General features: G+C 41.3%; 1 protein-coding gene across 1 annotated transcript; it reads left to right on the top strand.

Annotated features, from left to right (window-relative positions):
* Positions 1–5,529: 5,529 nt before the first annotated feature.
* Positions 5,530–14,569, top strand: sox18 (SRY-box transcription factor 18). The gene is made up of 2 exons (XM_061058242.1): positions 5,530–6,381; positions 9,201–14,569. The coding sequence occupies exons 1-2, from the start codon at positions 5,973–5,975 to the stop codon at positions 10,526–10,528; spliced, it is 1,737 nt and encodes a 578-aa protein (XP_060914225.1). The 5' UTR covers positions 5,530–5,972; the 3' UTR covers positions 10,529–14,569.
* Positions 14,570–26,081: the final 11,512 nt, after the last annotated feature.

Here is a 26,081-nt window from a genome sequence, read left to right as displayed (position 1 = left end):
AGCGATTTCATGCGAGTAGCTCTTGGCCACTTTCATTTTTTCAGAGTAGCTCTGAATGGAAATGAAGACAGGTTGGAGACCCCTGTGCTACACCATTTGGGCTGCTCATCGACTGAGCCCCCCTTGTGTTTCTGAAATCTCTGTGAAAGATGTTGCATCACATAAAATAAGATAAGATGAACTTTATTGTCAAGTCAAGTCACATTTATTTATAAAGCACATTTAAAAACAGCAGCAGCTGACCAAAGTGCTGTACAATGCATCAAGGAAACAGTTTACAGGGGATTACAACATATACAAAAAATACAACATAAAATACGATAGAATAAATAGGAGAGATAATAAAAGCAATAACTGGAATCTGAAAGAACCGTCTATTCAGGACCAGAGGACTCAAATGCTAAAATATAAAAATAAAGAGTCAGTAGAGGATGCAGACCTAATGGGAAGAGGGAGGCTGTTCCTCAGTTTTGGGGCTTTAACTGAAAAAGCATGATCTCCTTTTAGCTTGAGTCGTGAGCGGGGGACAGCCAGCAGGCCCATTGTCCCAGTGGGAAATTTGCCTTGGACTTCACAGTGCTTGGATGCAGTAGCAAAATATCAAAATGCATTCATTTATCAACATCATCATCATCATATATTGAGCTACCGACCAAAGTTAACCAAATATTGACAATTTCTTCAATGCATACTGCATGCAAAGTACATATGCACCACGCTGCAGCTGCAGAATGTGATGCAGGAAGAGTCCTGACTGATGGATTTGACCTGTTTTCTTTTGTTTGTATAAAAGTTTGTATTTGTGTCTTTCCTTTGAGTTTGCACCAGTTCAGTTTTATCACGTGTAGCCATCAATCTTTTGTTTGTTTGTTTGGTCATAACTACTTATTTTCAACTCAGCAGAGTGCCTAGAACTCACATACAGCCCCTCTGACTGACGCTGTTTTCACATGATGCACTCCTGAAAATATCTAGATAACTTCAGGAGGACCGCTCTGGAGATTCTCCCGACCTGGCTGTTCACACGTGCACCTCACGGCGGGAGACGATCCCTGTCAATGTACGGATAGAATTCACATCTTGAGGATTAATATAAAGGTTTGTCTTAAAATTATAATGTTCTACTTCAAACTTAAACTAATCGCTTATGGGGTCTGATTTTAACAGGTCAAAGGTCAAACAGATTGTTAGTTTGCCGTTGTTATTACTTTATTGTATTTGAGCATTGTTTGTGTGTGTGTGTGTTTGTGTGTGTGTTTGTGTGTGTGTGTGTGTGTGTGTGTGTGTGTGTGTGTGTGTGTGTGTGTGTGTGTGTGTGTGTGTGTGTGTGTATCAGTGGGTGATAGAGGTGGGGGATTCCCGCAGCGACCCGTGTTAACAGTGTGTATGTGTGTGTGTGTCTCCCATCTATCATCACACACACTTCCCTCCTTCAGTGTGTTCCAAAATAGAACGGTGTGTGAACATGACCTCTCCCACACATAAACACACACACACACGCACACACACCAGTAAACACACCCATTACGATGCCATTGTGTCTTTGGTTCTTGCCGAGAATGTGTGTGCACGTTTGTGTGTGTGTGTGTGTGTGTGTGTGTGTGTGTGTGTGTGTATTATCAGGAGTTGTTGGAGGAAAAAATGTCCCTGTCGTCGTGTCCTCCCTCCCTCCATCTTTCTCTCTTGGACTCTTTTATTTCTCGCCACAAAGTCTGGAGTCACTGCCAAATTTCCTTTGTGGCAAAGGTGTGGTACCACGCCAGTCTTACACACACACACACACACACACACACACACACACAGACACACATACACACACACACACACACACATTCTTTTATGTTCAGTTATAGAAGCATCTGTGAACGGGACATTAAGTGATAATGAACTCCATCGGGGTTCTTACATAAGAGCAGAGAACTGATGAGCTGGAGGTGCAGAATGGAAAGTGATGTTTCCTCTGAGGGTTCATGATTTCCTCTTTATCAAACAGTCTGACAGCAAAAATAAATAAACTGATTAAGGGAAGCTGCAGCGGCTGCATGGCTGTAGTTGGTCTGAAGTATGTCAACAACTGTTAAAATGTTTTATTTAGTGATTCATGATCCCCAGACGACGTTGCATTAAGGTGAGTTTTCAAACCTTTATCCTTCAAGTCAATAAAACAACCTTTTAGTTCAATAATCAAATTTACATGTTGACACATTTTTAAATATTTAAAAAAATAATTCTGGGGCAGAAACACACTTTTTTGGGGACTGGGGAGGCTGAACTGGGCCGCAGACTTCTGCAGGTTGGCTGGATGTCTTGAGTGCACACACACACACACACACACTTTTTTTTACTTTACTTTTTTTACTTTAAAAATAGTAGCCATGTTTAAATGGCCTCCACTTAATCCTGGATTAAAATGTATTTTAATCAAAAGTACGATGTAGAGAAGTGATTCTCAACGTGTGGGTCGGGACCCAAAAGAGGGTCGCGGAGCTGCCTTTGTTGGTCTTGAAAATGTCAAAGATTGTCCAAAAAAAAGTCTATGAAATGCCTTTTAAACACAATCCAAACTGCATAATTGTTCATGTAATATATTGGAATTGTTTAAAAATAGTTTGGGTCATGATTTTTGATGAAGGAGTTGATGTGGGGGGGTCCTGAGGCTCGCCCAGTTGAGAACCATTGATTTATAGTACTAACTAAATGAAATTGGATACATTGAAATACAAAGAAAGCTACTAGCAGTAGTTGATTGAAACACAATTTTTGCCTCTTACAAAACAAATAACCGATCATAGTCGTGGGGTGGCCATTCAGATCTCTAGGGGGGACCCCCTGGCACCGTCTAGCTTCGCCCCTGTGCCGGGGGAATTTTAAGCAGAAACTACCTCTTGGCACAGTAAACTATTTTGTTCTACACTGAGCAAGTAAACAGACCCAGGTGATGTGGTGCTACTTTTTTGACAGAAACAATAAGCTGTCATTACCTTTAATGAAATATTAGGCTTAATATGAGCCCCAAAAAAAGAGGACAGAGCTTGAAGGCTCACGTGTCAACTATGACCTTCAGTGTTTGCCCCTGAAAACACACCATGATATCTTCAATATACTTAGACACTAAAAACAGTGACACACACACACACACAGACAGACACACACAGACAGACACACACAGACAGACACACACAGACAGACACACACACACACACAGACAGACACACACACAGACAGACACACACACATGCACATGGAGCCAGGGACAGCAGTGGTAAGTGGGAGTAGTTCCTGGAGGGTTGAGCAGGAGGCTCTGAGACGCCGCTGCAGTCTCCCCTGGAGCTGGGCGTGGGGAAGGAAAGTGTGTGTGTGTGTGTGTGTGTGTGTGTGTGTGTGTGTGTGTGTGTGTGTGTGTGTGTGTATGCAGGGGGTCATTATATAGCGGTGGAGGGAAAGGGTAGGGGGGCATGTCCTTGGCAGACAGACAAACACACCACATACAATATTCATCTTAAGAAGTCGTTGAAATGAGCGACGCGTTTGAAAATGAAGTCTGAATTTAAATCAGTTTGTTTTTCTTTAAAGCTGAACTTCTCTCTTTGATTCATCCTGAGACTGATTAACCTCTATAAGCACATGAAGGTTTAACACTTCAGGATATTTAATCCAATGCACTATGTCTAAATCACACATTTGTTGTTCTTAAGTATCTCATAAATGCAGCACTGTTCTCTGTGTCTGTCTTACTTTCAGATTCTTCAAGCAGCACATGAAAAGCATCACAAATAGTTCAGTCTTTCTTTCCTGCAAAATCAAACAGTAAGAGGACAATTATTAAATGTGATGTTTGTGCACAAGAGAGCTAGAACGAGTTGCCACTGATCTGCAGGACCCTTTCACATTTTCAACATGCACAACTCTCGCACAATAAACAAACTCAATCAAACTTATTAAAACTTTTTTTGTTCTTGTTATTATCTCAGCAAAAGCTTAAATATAAAGGTTTACCAGTCACTTAGACATTGTCATACTTTAACACCGAACACTTAAAATCAACTTTTTTCTTCTTTATCTTTTTTTTTTTTTCCACATTTGACTATATAGATATATTTATGTCTTGTAGAGTAATGTTTGTCTGCGTGATCCTGCAGAACAGTCGTGCATTTCACTGCCCATATGCACAAGCGTCTTTGGCCACCATTCAAAACAGGTTCAAAACAGGTTCACAGGTGAAAGTTTCTCGCGTTAAATGGCATGTTGATGCATTTTAATCAGTTGAAAAATAACTTAAAAGACGACTCGGATGGACATCCCTGATTTGACCGTTTTTAACCAACCTTGAAATCAGCGCTTATTTGACAAACAAACGGCCCCTTATGTATTTATATGAGAGGCCAAAGGGGGGGCCGGGACGATGATACACATTTGATGACTCGGCAATAGGAAAGCAATCAGAGGTTTGCAGGATAACTTGTGATTAAATAAGAGGTTTTTTTTTGGAAAATGCCGTTTTAAAAAGTTGAATGCATGGGGACAGATTTTGATGTTGGGTTTAAATTAAACTTCTGAAACTCAGAAGATGATGATGCATCTCACTGCGACTTTTCTGGCCGAATAAACAATCCTTAAAGAATAAACAATCCTTAAAATACACAAATAGATAAAAAAACACGTTGGGGTAATAAATGCATGAACCCAATCGCTCTCTCCCTTTCTCTCCTTCTCTCTTATTTCCCTCTCTCTCTCTCTCATATGGTGAGTTGTTGTTAAGCTCAGCCACTAATCGCTTTGGTTGGGACTGTGGTCAACTGTGTTACCACTGTCCTGCCCTCAAATACACACACACACACACACACACACACACATATATAGAAACGCATACTATACAGTATGTGTGTGTGTATTCATGTTTCGTCTCTCATTTGTGTGCAGACTTAATTACACATGTGTCTTCTCGGTCTCGTTTTAATGTGTGTGCTCGTTTTGTGTGTGTGTGTGTGTATATGTCTGTGCATTTATGTATGTAGCCTATATGTGTGTGTGTGTGTGTGTGTGCAACAGTTTGCATGCATGTGTCTTGAATGTGTGTATTGGTGTGTGTGTGTGTGTGTGTGTGTGTGTGTGTGTGTGTGTGTGTGTGTGTGTGTGAGAAGCTCCATTCTCAGTTGGGCAGAAACAATGGAACCTCTCTGATTACATCTCCCTGTTCAGGCGGACATGGTGTGTGTGTGTGTGTGTGTGTGTGTGTGTGTGTGTGTGTGTGTGTGTGTGAGTGTGTGTGTGTGTGTGCGAGGAGCTTCAGGGGGGAGGAAAGGGTGGCGGTCAGGGAGGAGGAAAGAGGGGGAGGCGACATTTAGGCCTCCCCCCCTCCCTCCCTCCCTCCTTTACTTTGTCTCCCACACACACTCATCTTTTTCCCTCGCGCCTGCCTGGCGTCTCATTGGTTAAAATCCCCCAGCTTTATATTTATGTGATCGGTAAGGGCGGGGTATATATATACCCAGCGTGGGTCGGCAGAATCTGGCCACAAGTTTCAAAACTTTCAAACAGGGCAGACAGTCAGAGAGACAGCGAGTCGGACGGCCTGAGTGACGGCGGGGGGAATTGAGCTCTGGACAAACCGCTGCACCGCACACTCCAAACAAGAACTGTTGTCTTTAGAGAGAGAGAGAGAGAAACCGGAGTGAAGAAAAGAAAGAAGCAGAGTCATTGTGGATCACTTTCAGGGGGAATATCCTGCACCACAACTTGTTTGTTTTCTCTTTTTTTCCCTCTCCTCCTCTCACATCTCGATGCTTTGCTTTGGGATTTGTGCTCCAAATCCATCAAACTCGTCTCCTGATCTGTCTCTCCGTCATCTGAAGCGTTTTGAGTTGCTAATCTTTTCCAGAACTTTACAACCCGACAAACTGACACAGACGTTTGCAGGATCTCACTCGGACTAAAAAAAAAGAAAGAAAGTTGAATCCAAGCCCGGTCTTGGAATGAATTTAGCCGAGCCCAGCTTGTCCAGAGAGACTCTTCTGCATGCGACCCGGATGTCCCTCGGGGGCCCCTGGGCGTCCGGGACCCCGAGCCCCGCGTCGGACTCCGAGATGGGTTTCGAGCAGAACCTCTCGGGGGACTGCAGCTCTCCTGAGAGCCTCGGAGTCGGAGCGGGAACCATGAGGAGGACGGAGCAGAGGATTTCTCTGACGTCCGGCTCAGGGGGAAAGAGCCCGTCGGACCTGACCCCGACGGGGGGTGTGTCGGCGGCCGATGGGAAGGCCGCGGGGGGCGAGCAGAGGATCCGCAGGCCCATGAACGCCTTCATGGTCTGGGCTAAAGACGAGAGGAAGCGGCTGGCCGTGCAGAACCCGGACCTCCACAACGCCGTGCTCAGCAAGATGCTCGGTAAGACACAAAAAGTGTTTCAGGACAAAAACTGTAAAATGTTTGATGAGCATTAAACTAGTCGAACCAGATTGATGTCAATTTCCAAACTTTTTTGCACAATAATCAGGGAAGAAACTCCTGAGACTCACCAGGATGTCAGTATGTATCTGTGACTAAATACTGAATCAGTTTTCATTGACTGAATTGTTGATATCCATCCGATCCAAGTCGCAGTATTCACAATATTCACTTCAAGTTTTAAACTCTGCAGAGCATCATTTAAATATGACTGTAACCATGTCTGTCACAGATAATCACATTTACGACTAAACATTACGCACACTTACATCTACATTATGTTTCTCTATCTTTCTAATAATCCATCAATCAGATACGACTTAAAAGAGATGCACTTTGGTCCCGTCTTATCTTCAGTAGACGCAGCATGGCTTGTGTATTCAGTCGGTTTCATTGTGAATTCATTCTGTTTTAAATTCTGTTCATTTCAATTCAAGTGCTTATTTTAAACAGTAAAACATAGAAAAAACAATAAAGTGAGATTTTAAACAACCCTGAGCCAACCAATTCAAATCAAAATATATTCAAATATAAAGTTATTATATTCCCTCTCCTTTCTCATCCTGCACTCAGACAGGCTTGCAGAAGGCGCGCAAAAAGGGACTCACACAGATACACGCAAAAACACGCATGCACACACACACACACTCTCACGCACACACACACACACTCTCACACACACACACTCTCTCACACACACACACACACACACACACACACTGCTTTTTAAAGAAGCTTCAGAAACAGGTTCATTCTCAAAATTGAAGTCGATGCAATACCTCTTTGGTGTTTAGCCAAGTTTTCTTTCTCTTTTTTTTTTAAACTGAAAAACTTGCAGATGGATGGAGCTGATCTATGGTGTCTGGATCTACATATTAAATTAATCTTTTTAGCTTCAATCACTCACTCAAGAGGTCCAAAAGGTTTTCTAGTTTCCTCAGTTTCAGGATAATTGAAAAAATCCCAAAAGTCCAGAGAAAGTTCCTGCAGCATCAATCATCTTTCTGCTGTTTAAAATGTGCTGATTATTCTCCAAACTCCAGAGTTGAATCTAAATATGAATTACACCACAACAAAAATTAATCCATGCAATCCACAGCTGTTGTTCTTCCCTGAAATTTGAAACACTGGATGAGACCTTTTAACTGTCAGAGGGTGAAGATTTGATTTGAAGAGTTCGGATGGAGTTGATTTGTTTATTTTTGTATCCTTCATGTTAACAGGTTGTTGCTTTGAGAATCACTTAAAGAGGAGCCCATCATGTGAAGTCAGTTCTTGCAATGTGTTGTTATTGCTGCCATTGTTTTAACCATGATCGATCAGCTGGACGGATGCACACTAAGTCACATCTGTGTTAATAAATCTTTTTTCTATTTGAGTTTATAGCTACAAAGAAAAATCAGTTAAAGATGGGATTTCATCACTTTCAACTTTAAAATAAGCCAGTTGTTATACTTTAAGTCCTAAAATAAAAATGTGCTTGATAATACAATAATTATATTTACTGATGTTGGAAAGAGATTAAGTAAGATTACTGCACAGGGCATGTAGCTATTTGAAGTCTTTTTCTTATTACAGTGCAACAAGCTCTGATTCAAATTTATGAAATATCAAACATGGAGCGTCTCCGTCTGCTGAGCTGATACACAACTCAAGATTTTCAGAGCTCCTCTGAGATTCAAACAATAAAGTTTGTGGAAAGAACAATGCTTTTTAAATCTCAGGGCCGCTGCTGTCTGCAACCATGAGAACTGTGAATAAAAAACATTATTACACTAGCTTAAATCCATCATAAGTTCTCATATCTGGTTTATCGAAGGTTTTTATTTCACTACTTTTAACTACGAACACAGACATGTTGGGACATGTCCTCACTCATCCTGTTTTTAAGGCATGACAGAAACCAGGCCGGTCTTAAATCTGCATATTAGCACTTCATGTTTCGGTTGTTTTCAGGCAATCAAAGGCAAAAACATCATCTATCTATCTACTGTCTCTATGATAATCAATTTATTTTCTTTATAAAGATTTTTCTGTATAAAGCTGGTGACATTTAACCACTCCCAGTGTCAAAAAAGATCTTGTTTGCTTGGTTTATTTAAATTTTCCATGAGAAATAACATTTCTTTGGGGGGAAATAAATATTTTTTGTCATTTCTGACTATTTCATATTTTGTTGTGGGCTGCACGGTGATGCAGTGAATAGAACTGTGGCCTCACAGCAAGAATGTTTCTGATTCAAATCACATGGGAAAGGGTCTTTTTTTCTGTGTGGAGTTTGCATGTATATGCATATGTGGGTTATCTCTGAGTACTTTGGCCAAAGACAAGTCCAAGTCCAAAGACATGCTCCTAAGGCTAATTGGTGACTCCATAGGCATGAGTGTGAATGGTAGTTTGGTTGTCTGTCTCTATATGTCAGCCCTGTGATTAACTATCAACCAGTCCAGGGTGTACCCCGCCTCTCTCCCAACGACAGCTGGGATCGGCTACAGCCCTCCCAGAGCATCGAAAGGGATAAGCAGTATAGATAATGGATAGATGGACGATTATTTGTTGGCCAGACATGTTTTGTTAATCAAGAAAAGTTTGGCAGGGACAGCTCTAGAATTCACAAACTGATAAAGCTGTTGATGTGAACAATTATGGTCGGTGAAATCAATGTCATCATTCTCTCTTGGCTCTACTGTCTTTGTCTGCAGACAAAATGGAAATAATTTGACTTATTTTGAAACGTTCTCCTGTCCCCTTCCTTTCAGGTCAGTCATGGAAAGCCCTCAGTGCTACGGACAAGCGACCATTTGTGGAGGAAGCAGAACGTCTCCGTGTCCAGCACCTCCAGGATCACCCAAACTACAAGTACAGGCCTCGCCGCAAGAAGACCACCAAGAAACTCAAACGCGTTGAACCGGGCCTTCTGCTTCACAGCTTAGCCCAAGGCGGGGCTCCAGGCCTGGGATTAGGACCTGGAATGAGTCCGTTGGGTGCGGACAATTCGACCTATGGACATCCAGGTGCCCACCCTCAGCATCACCATCACTCCCATCACCTGCTGCCTTCTCTTGGACACTTCAGGGACCTCCAGGCCACGGGACACCTAGAGCTGGAGAGCTATGGCCTGCCCACTCCGGAGATGTCCCCTCTGGATATTCTGGAAGAAGGAGCTGCTGGGGAGTCGGTGTTCTTCCCCCAACATGTGCAGGAGGACGCAGGGATGGGAGGTTGGAGCGGGTACCATCACCACCTCCACCATCATAACCAGCATTACGGCCACGGTTACAACAACCACAGCCACCACAACTCCATACATGGTGCAGCAACGTACGGTCAGAGTTCAGGAATGAGTGTTGGTGCAAGTTTAAGCACAAGTATGAACTCTAGTTTGAGTCCAGGCAGAAGTCCCAGAGTTGACTCTAGAATGAGTTCTGTTGAGTCAAACATGTCCTCCAGATTAAACCCTCCTCATGCCTCTGGTCATCACATTGCCTTAAGAAGTCCTGTAAAGTGCCAACCACCTCTATCTGATTCCTCCTCCCCTGTTTCCTACACCCAGCCGTCCATCAGCCTTCCTGAGCCGATCAAATCTCAACAAATGCCAAATCAAACCTCTTCTTCTTCTGGCTACTTCGGCCAGATGTATGGAAGCAGCACCCTGAATTCTGGTTACTACATGCCCTCTCAGCTAGGGCAGCTTTCACCTCCTCCGGAGACTTCTTCTTCCTGCTCATCGTCCTCAATCCCTCCCTCAACCTTCCCTCCCTCTTTGCACTTAGAGCCCTCAAATGCTGAGTCGTCTGGGCATTTAGGGTCTTCCTCTGCTGAGTTTTGGTCCGAGGTGGATAGGCATGAATTTGACCAGTATGTAAATGTTGGAAGGAATCGAGAAGAGGTCTACGGACGTTGTGGGGGTGGGTCCAAAGTCATGACTGGGCGCAACGGTGTTGGTAGCATAACCACCAGTGTTAACAGGGATGTCAGTAGCATTCTGAGCGGTGCTGGTGGTTGTGAAGAGGCAAGTAGTCCTCTAATATCTGCTCTTTCTGATGCCAGCAGTGCTGTCTATTACAGTGCCTGTATCACTGGATAAATACTTTGTCATCTCATCTCTCGTTTATACCTCCTTCTTATTGCACAGTTGGGAATGATTGATTCAAACTGGTCGATTGTTACATGGTAGAGAGTGAAGGGAAGTTGTTGCTCATACTTTTAGTCGAAGCCATTTCTATGTCTTGCTTTTATCTTTTAGATTCCAACTATCAACTCATAAAAGTTTAGGGTTTTTTTAACGCTTAAAAGTAAGATGGAAGTGATTGGTTTTGTTCTACCAACTCTAACTGGAATTGCTAACTGGAAAATGGCAAACAAAGCACTTTTGACAAAGTAAACATACTGATTCTTGCTTATTTTTAGGGTCAACTTATACATTCCTAGAAGTGATATTTTACAGTTAACTTGCTAGCTAACCGGCTATATTACAATCCACAGGCTACTCGGGGTGGCTAGTGTAGACTAAGGTGGGTTAGCTTGCTAGCACTGGTTACCCTCTGACCAAAAGAAGCCAGCAGCAAAACCATCTACGTCCAGTCGCTTAGCTAGTGTAGCATTAGCTGGTGACGTTAGCACACTTAAGGAGAGAAAACTCACCATTTCAGTTGCGTAATTCCACCATTGATTCTTTTTTATCAGTACATTTTCAGGGTGTAATATTTGACTTTAAGTGCTTTAGGTGCGCCTCCAGTAAAAAGAAAAAAAATGAACTTAAGTAAGCTGAAGGCAGCTGGAGAGTACTTTAAAATAGCACCATGGTTTTAGATTGTTATCAAGGGTGCTAGTTTTTTTTTGTTTTTGTTTTGCGTTAGCAGTGTTAACGCTAATAAACTGAGTCTTTGTGAATAGCTGGATACATTTATGACCCTTACATTTTTCTGTGGTTAAAAATGTTTCAGGGATTACAATATCAGCAAGTGCTTGTCGTAGTTCAGTGCCATGTTGTGTTTCTCTGCACTCTAACCCCCCTGGTGCCAGACGACAAGAAAACAAGCCTATGCAAGCAAAATGCACTGTGTAGTTCTTAACTATGAATTTCAAGATCATCTCAAATATTTTTTTTTGAAACATGCAGGACCAAATGAATATTCATCTCAATGAACTTAATGACATTTAGAATAGTTAATTTCATATATATATATATAATGGGAACATGAAGGACAAACTGTGGAGATGAACAAAGACTGAAAATAGTCTCTGGGAAGGACTCGATCCAGCCTCCAAACCTTCAGCAGTGTTACGGGAAAGCCTTGGCCACAGACCCAGAGCAAACCACTGATGTCTCCCACAAACTATCAGGATGTTTTACAAGCCGGGTCGGGTTCTCTCTGACCGTGATACTCGCTGCTCCCGCTCGGTCAAACCGGTAGGGCCTCACGTCAAACTTCATGCCAAAGCCTGCAAGTTTAAATTTGCTTTTGGCTAAAAACACAGATATGTTAAAGATTCATAAATCATTCTTTCTAACCAGGAAGCCTCTCTGGTATCACACGCACATCACTTGTTTAAACAAAATGTCTTTTTTTCAGAGTTATTAAGGGTAATTTTGTATCAGAACATTTGGTTCTAAAAGTTCATATTGGAACAAAACTGGTAGATTATAAAAACAGCGTCTTGTTATATCTAGAGTTTTAAATTCAGCTTGTCCAAGGTCTGCCAATTTATGCAAAGCAACTTTAAACCTGAGGAAACTGGAAAGCTATTTGACCAAATCGGTCTATTACTAAGTTTAATTAAAACTTTGAAGGGTAATGGTTCATGTGCTGGGTTTTTAATGTTTTTCTTGTAGCTGTTTACTGTATATATTGATGCTATGCCTGTTGGCAGTATGTGAAGGAGAAATTGAGACTATGAAATGTTCTCTTTGCACTGGGTTTAAAGTCTTAGCTGTATAGAAGGAACACTACTTATTAAAAGTTAAATTTCTGTAATTTTAAGTATTTTGTTGTACAAATAAGACTATGTTTGTGTTGTTGTTTTATGGATTCTGTTTTTATCAATTTTAGGACTTTTTATGAATCATGCCAACTCAGTCTCTTACTAAGATTTAGATGAGAAGGTTGATACTGACCACTTGCTGAGTTTTTAAACTGTAACCAGGAGGCAGTTAGCCTAGCTTAGCATTAAGACAGGAATAAGACGTAGAGCTCTAGCTTGGCATTCTCCAATATTTAACAGAGCTGCACCTCTAATACCTACTTATCAAATTGTTGAATGTTGTTACTACAACTGTAAACAAAGATAAATGTTTTAAAGTTAGTTTTGTACAGTCACTGCTCATGCTGTTTTGTTACATGATGGAGTTACACTTTCTTACTCCCTCTCAAACGACAAAAACATAATTTTATCTGAAAGTATTGTTCATGTAGTTGTTAAATATCAATTTAAATTTAACAACAATGAGCAGAATTTGAACCCTATTCAGGCTTCCTGATCTCCCGCTGCTTGCAGTCTTTGTGCTAAGCTAGGTTAATTGCCTCCTTGCCAACATTTTGTATTTCAAACATGACAGATATAATGCTATTCCAACATGACTCTTGGCAATAAAGTAAAAGTCCTTTAAAGATTATTTGAATTATTTGTTCCACTGAAATGTGTTGTGTCATGATCTTGCCTCCCAGTAGATCTCTACACTGCAAAAACTCATATCGTTGTATGTTTGTCCAAATTCTTGTCAGACATTTTTCAGTACACCTAATGTAAGCCGCATTCAGCCGACAAGTCCAGATAATCATCTCATCAAGATGTCAATATCTGTATTGACTTATAAATATATTTGGATCCACTAATATTATTTTCTTAGATATGGCTGAACGCCATCATTTGGTTGTAATGTTTTTCATCTACTACTCAATTTTAATCTGAGTGGGTTGCTTTTTGTTGTCTGTGTATTGTTAACATTTTGTCTTGTTTTTTGGTCCTTTTCTGTCATGTTGAAAATTGTAATCTGTTGGGAACACCTTGAAATTGAGATGGATCATCTCAACAAAGTTTGAAATAAAATAAAAAAAATAAGGCCTGAATTTCTTAGTAAAAAATATCTGCAAACAAAATGTCCTGGTTAAGCCCCATAAATGAGATTTACTATCTGAATTACTAAATACAGTGAATGTGGCTTAAAATAAGTGCAATGAGATCTTTTTGACTAATAATTAGACAAATACACTCGCTAAAATGTGAGTTTTTTTTTTTTGCAGTGTACTGGTCTTGAATTAATTACAGTGACACTAGAAACGGGAAACCTTCCTTCCCACACCGTTTTTCTTTCACCTAAACAACTGGAAATTCAAATGCAATCTTGTGGTTTTGTTTGTGCTGAGAAAATAAAAAAAATCAACAGTTGTATCCACTGCAGAGGCCTCTCTGGATGTGTTTATGTAGCATCTATCCTGTAATATTTTTGTCAACAGCGGGAGCTCAAAACAGACGCTTTACCAACAGGATTCATTCTGCATCTGTAATGCATTATTCTTGCAGACAACTTTTCTTTTTTTTTTTTTACATGAAACAGTAGAACACAATCTGGTATCTTGTATAGTGAAACCAGTCCTTTTTACCACACTGTTGTTTGTGGGTAAAAACAGAGAAACAGTAGATTTTTCCGAACATTTCCTCCGGAGGACGGAGCCGCAGAGAGAAGCAGCAGCTCAGAGAAAGTATTAAAAAAAGAAATACTTTTACATCTGCATTTGGCATTCTTTTCTGTTGACACCAAACACAGTCTTGTTTCCATTTTAATTTACTGTGACACACAAAGAACATCAGAGAGACAGACACTTTTTTTTAAGTCGTGCAATAACTCTCAGGCTTTTGGTAATAATTATCTTTAGAAAAAAGAAAATGGGGATAAAAATCAAAGGATATTTTTCTCAGCAGTCACATAATGACGAATAAAAAGCATGTTTTCCGAGAAGTGTCACTGCGGTGCTTCTAAATCTGTCTGTCAGGGATTATAAATGTATTTTTCCGTAGTAAATGGTTTTTGTTTGTGTTTATGTTTAAGAAAAACGTGGGAGGGCTGTAAATGCATCTGTTCTGTTTTTAAAAAAATCATTTCACAAAATAAACACTTCTAAGAATACACTTTGGTTTGTGAGTCTCTGAAGCAACACTGAATACATTAAATCAAAAGTTTTGGAGGACAGTTTCAGGGTCAGTCTGCGCTCATATTCTCACCCTGAAGCTCATTGGTTGGAGGTTGCAACTTGGTAACATCCACTCAATCTGTCGACATTACTTTTCCTGAATTTGTTTTTCAGTTCCTGCCATCATGTGTCTCCTGAGCTCTAGATCATCCTCACCTGTGCTCATTACTCACCTGCCCCTGATACTTCAATTAATCCACCCCTTTCATCTACTCTCTCTCTCTCTGTCTTCATTTCATTTCTTCTACATTCATACTACTATTGATTTTAATGTGTTGTCAGATGTATGTAGTATGATCAAAAATCATAAGTATGCATTTTTCTTGTTTACGAGAAATATCCGGATGATTACTAGATCGGCCAGATTTTTTAAGTTGGTAATGCACTGCTCAAACTAAACCGCCCCACAATGCACTGCGGCTCTCAGACTGTCTAATCGCGGAGCTTGACACATGTCCTCATTTCTGATTGATCTTCTATATTAACTTATTTCATATCTAATCTTCTCTGGGATTTGTCTTAATGACATTTTACTGTCTCTTTTTCCCTTTGTCATGAAGTTTTGGATGTCTTGTGTGTGAAGCACTTGTCATTGCCTCGTTGCTGAAATGTGCTTTATAAAATAAAAAAACTTGCCTTGCCTTTTGTGAGAGAGGGAAGACACATCCAACAGGCCGGCCATGCTGTGTCCATGGTTCTTTAAGATGCTCTTTGTCGTTTTGAGCAGAGGCAATCGGGGTGGGCATGACAAGGAGAATCTGCTTGTGGCTCTGCTCCGACTGTGAATGTATGCAGTCGTACAACCAAAACATAAAACATGTGAGGAATTCATCTGAACGGTTGGGAGCAGCTGATCCTTCAAACTCTCTTTATTTAGCTCCAATTCATAAGAAATGTTATCTCAAGACACTTTACAAAAGAGAAGGTAAAAAACATAACTCTGTTTTATATTACAAAGATCCACCTTTAATCTATCATGAGCTGCAACATTTAGCAAAGTTACAGGGGCAAGAAAAAAATGTCCTTTTAAGAGGCAGAAATCTTTGGCTTTTCCTATCCTTGGTTTTGGTTTGAAAACCGGGATAGAGGAAGATGCAAGAAGAAGGATAGGGCCAACATCATAGCTTTATTTATTGCTGGATAATTCATGGAGATGTATGCAGCAGCAGGTCCAGCGCCAACAGTTTGTGAGAAAGATGGATTGAAAAGTCTCTCATGTATAATTTCTGAAGAGAGCAATCCTTTAAAATAAATGCAGACTCAGCTTGATTTTCCAGGACGAACAGAGTAATTATGGATTTCTCAGCGTCCAGATTGAGAGCTTTGGGTCTTTTGCGTTTCTCTTTGGATGGAAATAAAGGATGGAATAAGGAGGGGTGGGAAAAAGGAGAGAAAAGACAATCACCTCAGTGTTCGTGCGGAGCTGAAATCCTCTGTGATCTGCTCTGATTCTGTCCTCTCCGGGTTCAGATCAGACATTCGACGAAATTTGGCTCGACGGGACAAACCGCTGACGGGTTCTATGAAAACATTTGGAACAAGAATAAAACTGTTCTCTCCTTTTTCTTCTTCTTCAGTTTTATCCCCTCTCTGTCCCCCCCACTCGCTCTAATTTTCTCTTTCTCTTTAGATTTTTTTTTTATTCTCTTTCCCACAAGTTAGATTCCTGCATCTTGTTCTGTTTCCTTTCTCATTTTCAGAACTTCTCAATCTTGGTCTGTTTTTCTTTTTGCAATCCAGTTGATTTTTTTTAATTTGTGCTTTTGTTTCATCTTTCAACTTTCTTAATCTCCATCCATTTCCCAATCTCCTCTCTTTTCCAATTTTCTCCAAAATGCTAAATGTACCTCGTGTCACTGTCTAATGAAGTTGATTTTAAAGGTCCAATCTGTCAGATATCTACTAAATGAAATGATAAAGTGATCTTACTATCTGATCATTAAGGAAACATGTTGAAGTGCTGGCTTCTCTGACAACAATGCAGCAGCCAGTATGTCCTCCTTCTAACTTTAGATTCTGCTCCTGAATGATCTGGATTTGTTTGGACCAGAGAAGGTAGGCGCTTTTAAGACACGCCCCCCCCCCCCACACACGGCCGTTTTGGACGCCCCTCGGTTTGTCAGATATGAGAGCAGTTATCAGGTCAACAGGTGTTGCAGCGATGGAAGCGGGCAAGAGAAGTGGTTCAGATAGAAGTGATTGTACCCGACCTAAAAAGCCTCTGCATGTTTCTAATAAGCTCCACGAGCAGAAACGTGCTCAAACTAGGATCAATATTGGAGATGCTTTTGAAAAATGGAGAGAGGTTAGAACACAGAAAGGTTTACAGACCCATGCAGAGCTGGATAAACACTGAAGCTTCAGAGTCCACCACATGGTGACCTGTGTGAGCATGGACTCTAGAGAGGAGGGGGGGGGGATTTGGGCCTTTATTCATGTTGTGTCTTGGCCTCTCTTCACCTCACTCCCTCCCTTTGACCTCTTTTTTTGTCTCTTTGCAATATTTAACAATCCATACACTTTGTGTTCACTCTTTTCATCGTTACTTTTTGGCTTACTTTTGATTGCATCTCTCCTGTCCTCCGTCTCTTCCTGATCTGCTTTTTCCATGTGAGTTTCTTTCGAATTAGTACCAGTTTCTTGTTTTCCTCCTCATCCAGACGGTTTTGTCCTTCCTTAATAAAAACCTCCTTTTTTTCCACAAGTCGCGTGTTATTTCAAATCGTTGACCTTTCTCTCTCTCTCTCTCTCTCTCTCTCTCTCTTCTTATTTAATCACAATGCTTTGCTCCGTTTCTCCTCATTTTCCGTTGTTTCTCCTCCATTCCCCCGCTCACTCTTACCCTCACTGCCCCTCTTTCAGTCTTCTGACTTTAAACTTTAAAAATGTTGTATTCTGAGTGAACCGACAGAACGTATCATCGCTGGTCTTTAAAACCAAACCGGGAATTGTGTGAAGATTGTTTTCCTATTCCAGGTCATGCACCGTATTCAGCGTGTGTGTTACTGTAAGGGGTTTTTTATAGTGTGTGTGTGTGTGTGTGTGTGTGTGTGTGTGTGTGTGTGTGTGTTGCTGAGGTAACTGACAGGAATGTGAGCAACGAAGAGGAAACTCCTGTGGAAGTTTGGGATGTTCGGAAAGGGTGTGTGTGTGTGTGTGTGTGTGTGTGTGTGTGTGTGTGTGTGTTTAAGGACAAGGAGAGAGAGAGAGGAAGAGGTGTATATTTTTATGGGAACACCTCACCCGCTGCTTGTTACCCCCGTCTGGAAAAGATAACACAAATCTGGATTCCCCGGCTCCCAGCTGGAAGTGAACGAGTGTGCGAGGGTGTGTGTGCATGGTGTGTTACTCTGCGTGTGTGTGTGTGTGTGTGTGTGTGAAACCTTAAACTATGCCAGAGCTGTTCGTGTTTGCAAACAAGAACCTTCACGTCTGTGTGAGTCATTCACGGTGAAGATCTTCACTTTCATTTTCATACAACTTTGAATCCAAAGAGAGAATGTTTAACAGTTTTTGAAGATTAAAAAAAAAGGGGCATGGATGTTCCCATACTGTTTGGAGGCATACATGACACAGTAGAGAAACAAGATCACAAGGTGCATAGAGGAGACACATTTAAGACCTTCACTCTCTGGCTGTCTGACACTGGACGACCTCAGAATGATTTATTTTCCCTCTTCAGTTCATCACACACTCACATCCACCTTTTGTGAAGCATCATTTCCTCTTGTCTCTCTCAATCCTGGTTCAGACTGCAGGATAACCGGGACCCGCCTGAAGTCCGATTCCTCCTTCCCGACGATCTTAACGTCCCCGATCTGCTCGGAGATCATCAGGGAGGCCTCGATTTATACCAAACATGTTTGATATTACGGATTAAATGTCTTGACGAGTACATCATGAAGGATTCTGGCAGAAGTTTGTGTGTGACTACAATCACCGCGAGAGACAATGGAGGACAGTTATCAGTGAAAAATGGTGGTGACCGGCAGCAGGATGCAACCCACAACAGACAACAAATCTGCTACAAAGCATCGCTTCTCTTCTGAGACTAATGTTTTTTTTTGTACACTGTCCCTGATTCAAATAAACGGTTAAACTAAACTAAAAACTAAGGTACAATCTGACCTCCAGCTCTCCCTGAAGAATACAAAAGCCATGTTGTCCACGTCTCTTCAGACATTTCTTCACTGAAACTAACTTTTTCCTCTCTGCACAAAACATTACAATTTAACCGCCGGCTGATTGTTTATGTGAGGTCACATGAGGTCACATGAGGTCACATCAGGTCACATGAGGTGATGCGTTTCTTCACAGGGCACAATAATCTTGATAAAATCCTGTTATATGTGATGTGCCATTATTTTCACATCATGTAGTGTGTGCGTGCTTCAGATTATAGAGAAGAACATCTGTTAAGATTCTCCTAATGTGCATGATGCTACAAGATTTTAAAATGTGGTTTGATTTTAAAACTCCTGCAGCCTGAGCCAGGCTTTAAGTTATATGTAATGAATGTTTATTTACCACCAATAAAAAAAGAAGAAACTCTTTTGCAGCACACGTGTTATAAAGAAGAAAGATCGTCAAATAGTTCCAACATGAAACACCTCTGAGGGATCCTAAATAAAGTCAATCAGCTTAAACTGAGATCTCCTGAATATACGTTTGATTTGAACATGATTTCTCTTCTGGTGTGGAGGCTTTGAGAGAGGAGCAGCGAGATCTGGATTCTGACTCTAACGTTACATATGGAGATGAGAGGGGGAAAAAACTCCAGAGGGAAACGGGAGAAATGAAGGGAGAGGCAGAGAGAATGGAATTTGTTCATCAGTGTGTTTGAGACGGAGAGAGAGAGAGGGAGAGAGAGAGAGAGAGAGAGAGAGAGGGAGAGAGGGAGGGAGAGAGAGAGAGAGAGGGAGAGAGAGAGAGAGAGAGAGAGGGAGAGGGAGGGAGAGAGAGAGAGAGAGAGAGAGAGAGGCTGATTAGGAGAGAGAGAGAATTAGAGAGAAAAATAGAGAGAGAGAGAGGGAGGCTGATTAGGAGAGAGAGAGAGAGTTAGAGAGAAAAATAGAGAGAGAGAGAGAGAGGGGGGGGAGAGAGAGGCTCATTAGGAGAGAGAGACAATGTGAGAGTTGGAGAGAGAGAGAGAGAGAGAGAGAGGGAGAGAGAGAGAGGGAGGCTCATTAGGAGAGAGAGACAATGTGAGAGTTGGAGAGAGAGAGGGAGAGAGAGAGAGAGAGAGGGGGGAGAGAGAACGAGAGAGAGAGAGAGAGAGAGGAAGAGAGAGAGAGAGACAGAGAGAGAGAGAAAGAGAGAGAGAGAGGCTCATTAGGAGAGAGAGAGAGAAAGAGAGAGAAAGAGAGAGAGAGACAGAGAGAGAGAGAAAGAGAGGCTCATTAGGAGAGAGAGAGAGAAAGAGAGAGAAAGAGAGAGAGAGACAGAGAGAGAGAGAAAGAGAGAGAGAGAGGCTCATTAGGAGAGAGAGAGAGAAAGAGAGAGAAAGAGAGAGAGAGACAGAGAGAGAGAGAAAGAGAGAGAAAGAGAGAGAGAGAGAGACAGAGAGAGAGAGGCTCATTAGGAGAGAGAGAGAGAGAAAGAGAGAGAGAGAGACAGAGAGAGAGAGAGAGAGGCTCATTAGGAGAGAGAGAGAGAGAGAAAGAGAGAGAAAGAGAGAGAGAGAGAGACAGAGAGAGAGAGGCTCATTAGGAGAGAGAGAGAGAGAAAGAGAGAGAGAGAGACAGAGAGAGAGAGGCTCATTAGGAGAGAGAGACAATGTGAGAGTTGGAGAGAGAGTGAGAGGGATTTTCCCATCTCTTTCTCTCTCTGGTGTTTTATTGGCCACATGTGGTTAGGATGTCAGATCAGTCGCCACAACTACACACTGACTCACTAACTCTGTGTGTGTGTTTGTACGGTGTGTGTGTGTGTGTGTTTGTACGGTGTGTGTGTGTGTGTGTGTGTGTGTCCTCTCAGACTCTGATGTATGATGACAGCTGGTTTACTCTGTAAATGTGTTTGTTTTTGAGTTTGTGCAACTTCTCTGCGTATATTGTTCTGTGACGTTATCGCATAAAAGTTTGTGTACGTGGCGTGTGTATATGTTTGTGTGTCTTTCATGTATATAAATGTGTGTATGTGTTATTACACTGTAAATATGTGTGTTTCTGTATGAGTGTGTGTGTGTGTGTGTTGTCCAAACTTTCTAATTAATGTCAATGTGGTTTGAAATTTCCACTCAGACTCCAACCGCTGAACATGAAATAATACTGTGTGTGTGTGTGTGTGTGTGTGTGTGTGTGTGTGTGTGTGTGTGTGTGTGTGTGTGATGACGGATACAGTCGAGACTCAAAGTCTTCCCTCTCTGTTTTATGTGCCGATATTTCACTTTAATCTGTTAATGTCATTTGATTTTCGTTTTAATCTTTAACATATTCATATTCATCTAATAAAAGTATCATCTGTTCATCTGTTCATCAGTTACACCCGTCACAATGATTCACACATTTAATGACGTGAAGATAAATGTCGGTTGCCTTCATCTGCGTAGCCGACGTTTCAAATTCAATTCAAACAGAAAACTGGAGCAGCTTTAAATTACAACAACAATTACACAATAATCTTCACATATGAAACAGAGGATCAATCTGTCAGATATCTACTAAATGAAATGATAAAGGTATCTTACTATCTGATCATTAAGGAAACATGTTGAAGTGCTGGCTTCTCTGACAACAATGCAGCAGTCAGTATGTCCTCCTTCTAACTTTAGATTCTGCTCCTGAATGCTCTGGATTTGTTTGGACCAGAGAAGGTAGGCGCTTTTAAGACACGCCCCCCCACACGGCCGTTTTGGACGCCCCTCAGTTTGTCAGATATGAGAGCAGTTATCAGGTCAACAGGTGTTGCAGCGATGGAAGCGGACAAGAGAAGTGGTTCAGATAGAAGTGATTGTACCCAACCTAAAAAGCCTCTGCATGTTTCTAATAAGCTCCACGAGCAGAAACGTGCTCAAACTAGGATCAATATTGGAGATGCTTTTGAAAAATGGAGAGAGGTTAGAACACAGAAAGGTTTACAGACCCATGCAGAGCTGGATAAACACTGAAGCTTCAGAGTCCACCACATGGTGACCTGTGTGAGCATCGACTCTAGAGAGGAGGGGGGGAGACAGCTCTCTATGATGTTTAGAATATGGACTGCAGTACCCATTTTAAACACTAGGTGTCAGAGTTACATACTGCTCCTTTAAGTAGCTAACTTCTGTGCTAGAAGTTTCCTCAATCTTGATCACACAGGGACAAAGACCAACATGCTGTCATTGTGGTTCTCGTTATTAGAAGTCTCAAATCGCACTTAAAACCCTTCAGGTCGGTTTCATAATTAAGAACCAATGGTCCAAGTTAAAGGCTAATGCTGGTACGCTAAGCTAACTAGAATGTTTGGTGTTACTGGCTAACTACATTTACATGTACTGTCATTGCTGTTATAACACAAGAAGCTCCTGGATGCTTCAAACTGTTATATCTCAACACTTTTTCTTGACTCTGCATCATTCAGGTTCCAAACTTATTAAGCTAACTGGAAGGTCAATGAGGAAAGAGACGACTTTTTGTATACAAACCTGAGATCGAGGCCGATTTTGGGCCCAATTCCCCCTTCTGACCAAAGTCAGAAAAGGTCAGATTATATTGTTAAATTCTCCTTTGGTCTGAGGTGTGTTAAGTGTCCCCGTTCCCCAATGGTAGAGATGGCTTCCTCCTTGTTGACAGTTATTGTGCTATTAAATCGACCTTTGAAACGACAAGGTGAAAAAGATACAGATTGTAGCTTAAAGTTTAGTAGAACTTCTACAATTCTACAATTCACTGATCAGACTCTTTTATCCAAAGTGACGTACATCAGAGAGTAAGAACAACACAAGCAAGGATCTAGAAAAAAGGGAACAATGTCAGTAAGAGCAAACGATCAGCTTTGAGTCTGATTGGACACACAGGTGCTGACAGGAAGTGACCAGAGGCAAAGCACAACATTGAGGGCAGTTCTTGAGAGCTCTAATCAGTATAGAAACCATCTTATAAGTCGTCGTTATCAAACAAAAACCATCGTCATTACCATCATCATCATCAATAATATGGAGACCATCATCATTAAGTTAGTAGGTATTCATAAAGAGCTGGGTCTTTAGCTTTTTCTTAAAGGTGCAGAGGGACTCTGCAGATCACATGGAGTTTGGAAGTTCATTCCACCATCGACTCTAGAGGAGAAGAGTCTAGTCAGAGACTTAGGACCCTGTTGTGAAGGTTGGATCAGACGTCTTTCATTGGCAGAGCGTAGTGGGGGGGGGGGGGGGGGGGGGGGGGGGGGAGGGAGTGTAGACCTGGATGAGAGAGTTAAAGTAAGGAGGAGACGTTTTTGTTGCTGTTTTGTAAGCGAGCAGCAGAGTTTTAAATTTGATGCGAGCAGAACTTATCATGGGGTTAATTAGACTTTAAGTATTGTTTTAATAACAACATTTTCTGCACCTGTTATCATCTTTAAACTATCCATCAGATGCTAAACGAGGCAAGGCAAAGCAAATATCCGGCTCTATAAATGCAGTTTCTTTACAATCAGTCTCAGAGTCTTTGTGTTCTCGCCTGCTGGTCTGCTTCATACCTCATTTACTGTCTGAACTCCTCCCGACATGTACGGCTCTGGATGGACTCGATGATGTCATGCTGGCCTCGGTCTCTCTCTCTCTCTCTCTCTCTCTCTCTCTCTCTCTGCTGCAGGATGTCAGGCTCTCTCCTCCGTATACCCCCACTGCTTCCTGTTTCCTGTCCCGGCAGGAAGTGGCTCACTTCACAGTTCACTTCCTGTTAAGAGGGGGCTGCTGAAGGACATTGGATGGAGACGTTTACTGTAGCTTGTAATGATGTAATCATGACTAAGTCACAGAGATACTCCTAATCCGACTTTATGAAAGATTTTATTTGAAACGGTGAAGCACAGGAGCAGCTCCTCATATTTTGAAACACTTAAAAACATCAAAACAAAAAGTTCAGAACTTGAAAGGAAGCCATCATAGTCGAGGTCAAGGACAACAACTGAGGGAATCATCCACGCCTCTGTGCCGGATTGAATCTGTGGGATCAGAAATGTCCCATCTGGGAGGAAGTTGAATTGTGTTTCTGTCGACGTTAACTTGGCGACAGTCGGTCTAATTCTTCGTCTCACAGGAAAGAGAGAGAGAGGGAGAGAGAGAGAGAGAGAGAGACCTCGGACTCCGAGTGAAGCCGTCTTTACTTTTTATAGATCCCAGACCCTGACACACATATCTGCCCACAGAACATGTCATGGATTCTTTTTTATGTTTCCTCTCCTCCCACTGACCCTTTTTCTGTCTTTCCATCTCTCTCTCTCTAATTTGATCCTTTTCTTTTATTCTCCTGTCTTCTCATGCAATATGGAAGTTATTACAGTGAAGGCATCACTGCTGCTGCACGGGGGAGGGGGGGGGGGGGGACTGGGGAAAACTGTTTTCATTTTTTAATAATGAGTTTGTTTATTTTGCTTCTGGTTTGTTTGTAACATGACAACACAAAGTGAAACTCTCAAACAATGATACACAAACATTTGTACAGTATAATCAGGGACTGTTATTGGGTCGGACGCTTTCACTTCATGAAAAAAAAAACAGGAAATAAATGTTGGATTTGGCCAATCAAAGTCAAGGAATGTATAGGACAGGATTAGTCACTTTATGTCATTAAATGCAAGAGTACAATAAAACTTCTTTACACAGCAGCACGACAAATTTGGTCAAACAACAAGTGGGTATGAACATTGAAATAATATTTAAAAAAACAGCAAAAAAAAGAGGAGAGGAGAGAGAGACTTTTTTTTTTTAGTCAATTTATTGAACATGTTAAGAAAATACAAACACAAAATAAAAAGGAAAAAACAAAACAAAAACTAAAAACTGGATCCTCAGGATCCATAGCAACAAATAAATAACTAAAATAATGTAATTCAAGTTCAAAAGGGATAGGAAGAAGTTTAAAAAACTTTTCTGGTCCTACCCCTTCTTATTTTTGTGCTTTATTATTCACAGAAAAATAAAAATGTTTTCATCAATCAGTGTATGATGTTGGACTTGTTGGTCAAAACTAATTAAGTTTTTAGACAAAACAAAATGGGAACAGATTAACCAAAACCATCAGCCAAGAAATAACCAAATAGAAAAACAGAAAGTCACTGCTCCAGCTCATATCTATTTAATATTTTAATCCCGAAGAGTTTTTAGTTTAAATATAGTGTTGCATTCTTCCAGCTCGTCATCACAGTTGTTCCACAGACTAACACTCTTAGTTGTTACACAGTGAAGTTTTGCATTAGTTCTGATTGGTGGTTTCTTAAATATACAGGTTCCTCTCAACTTATGTTTGCTTTCTCTCGTTTGGAACAACTCCTGGATACCGTGAGGCGATTGCTGATAGTTTGCTTTGTATATAATTTGAATAGTTTTATAGTCAATGGTTCCAGATATACAGAGCATAGAAGCTGACCGCTGCTTCTCCATGTTTCCGTCCTGACTCTGAGGACAGAGAGCAGACCTGGTCCCAGAGGAGCGGGGCGGTCTGGATGGTTGGTATCAATCAGGAGGTCACTGATGTATTCTGGCTCTCAACCATTCAGCGCTTTATAAACCAGCAGCAGGATTTTAAAATCTCTCTCCTCTGACAGTGAGCCAGTGAAGACCTCAGGACTGGAGCGATGTGATCTACTAAGAGGGAAGTTAAAGTCGATGGATGGCTTTCAAAGTGAGTTTTAACGTCTTTATAACGTCGATCTCTGCACCATGATTTAACACGCTGGTCCATCATGCGTCCGTGGCCCCGCTGATACAAGTCCGTGTGGATTCTTTTTCTCACTGCTCAGAGTCCGGTCTGCCAGAAGGAGTCCGGGATAAGTGGGCTGTTTTCTTTTTTCGCTCTCTGCTGTGTTTTCAGTAAACGCTTATTACGACCAAACAAAGAAAGAAAAAAAGATTGATGACTGTGATGAGGGAACTTTTTCAAACGAGTTCAAATCCAAAGAAAACGAACAAGTTTTAGATTGAGACAAAAAGTCAGAGCTGTCAGTGAGTGGACGGAGTGGATTCTCTGCTACAGAGCCAGGTGTTACCATGGAAACGCAACTGGGACCTTTAGACACTAACTCTCCTTTTTTATGACCAACAGAGAGCATTTTTTAAATGTATATTTGGTTGTTTTAAAGAAACATTTCAATGAATACATTAAGTATCATGATGATGAAAAATAAATGTTACTTTAAAGTGTAAGGGTTCGTGTTTCTTGTTTTTCGCACATGAACTCTTGACATTTCCAAGATCATTTCAGATCATTCAGGTGCTACATGTTTTCCAGAATCGCCCCTCTCACAGCGACAGATTGTCATCAGCCC

The sequence above is a fragment of the Labrus mixtus genome, chromosome 15 (genome assembly GCF_963584025.1).
Source record: "Labrus mixtus chromosome 15, fLabMix1.1, whole genome shotgun sequence".
Classification (NCBI taxonomy): Eukaryota; Metazoa; Chordata; class Actinopteri; order Labriformes; family Labridae; genus Labrus; species Labrus mixtus.
The sequence above is the reverse complement of the archived record's forward strand: the minus strand, read 5'-3'. Positions and strand labels throughout refer to the sequence as shown.

Coding starts and splice junctions, on each gene's coding strand:
- sox18 (XM_061058242.1), top strand. CDS start 5,973: ATGAATTTAGCCGAGCCCAGCTTGTCCAGAGAGACTCTTCTGCATGCG. Junction 6,382..9,200: donor CGTGCTCAGCAAGATGCTCG/GTAAGACACAAA, acceptor CCTTCCTTTCAG/GTCAGTCATGGAAAGCCCTC.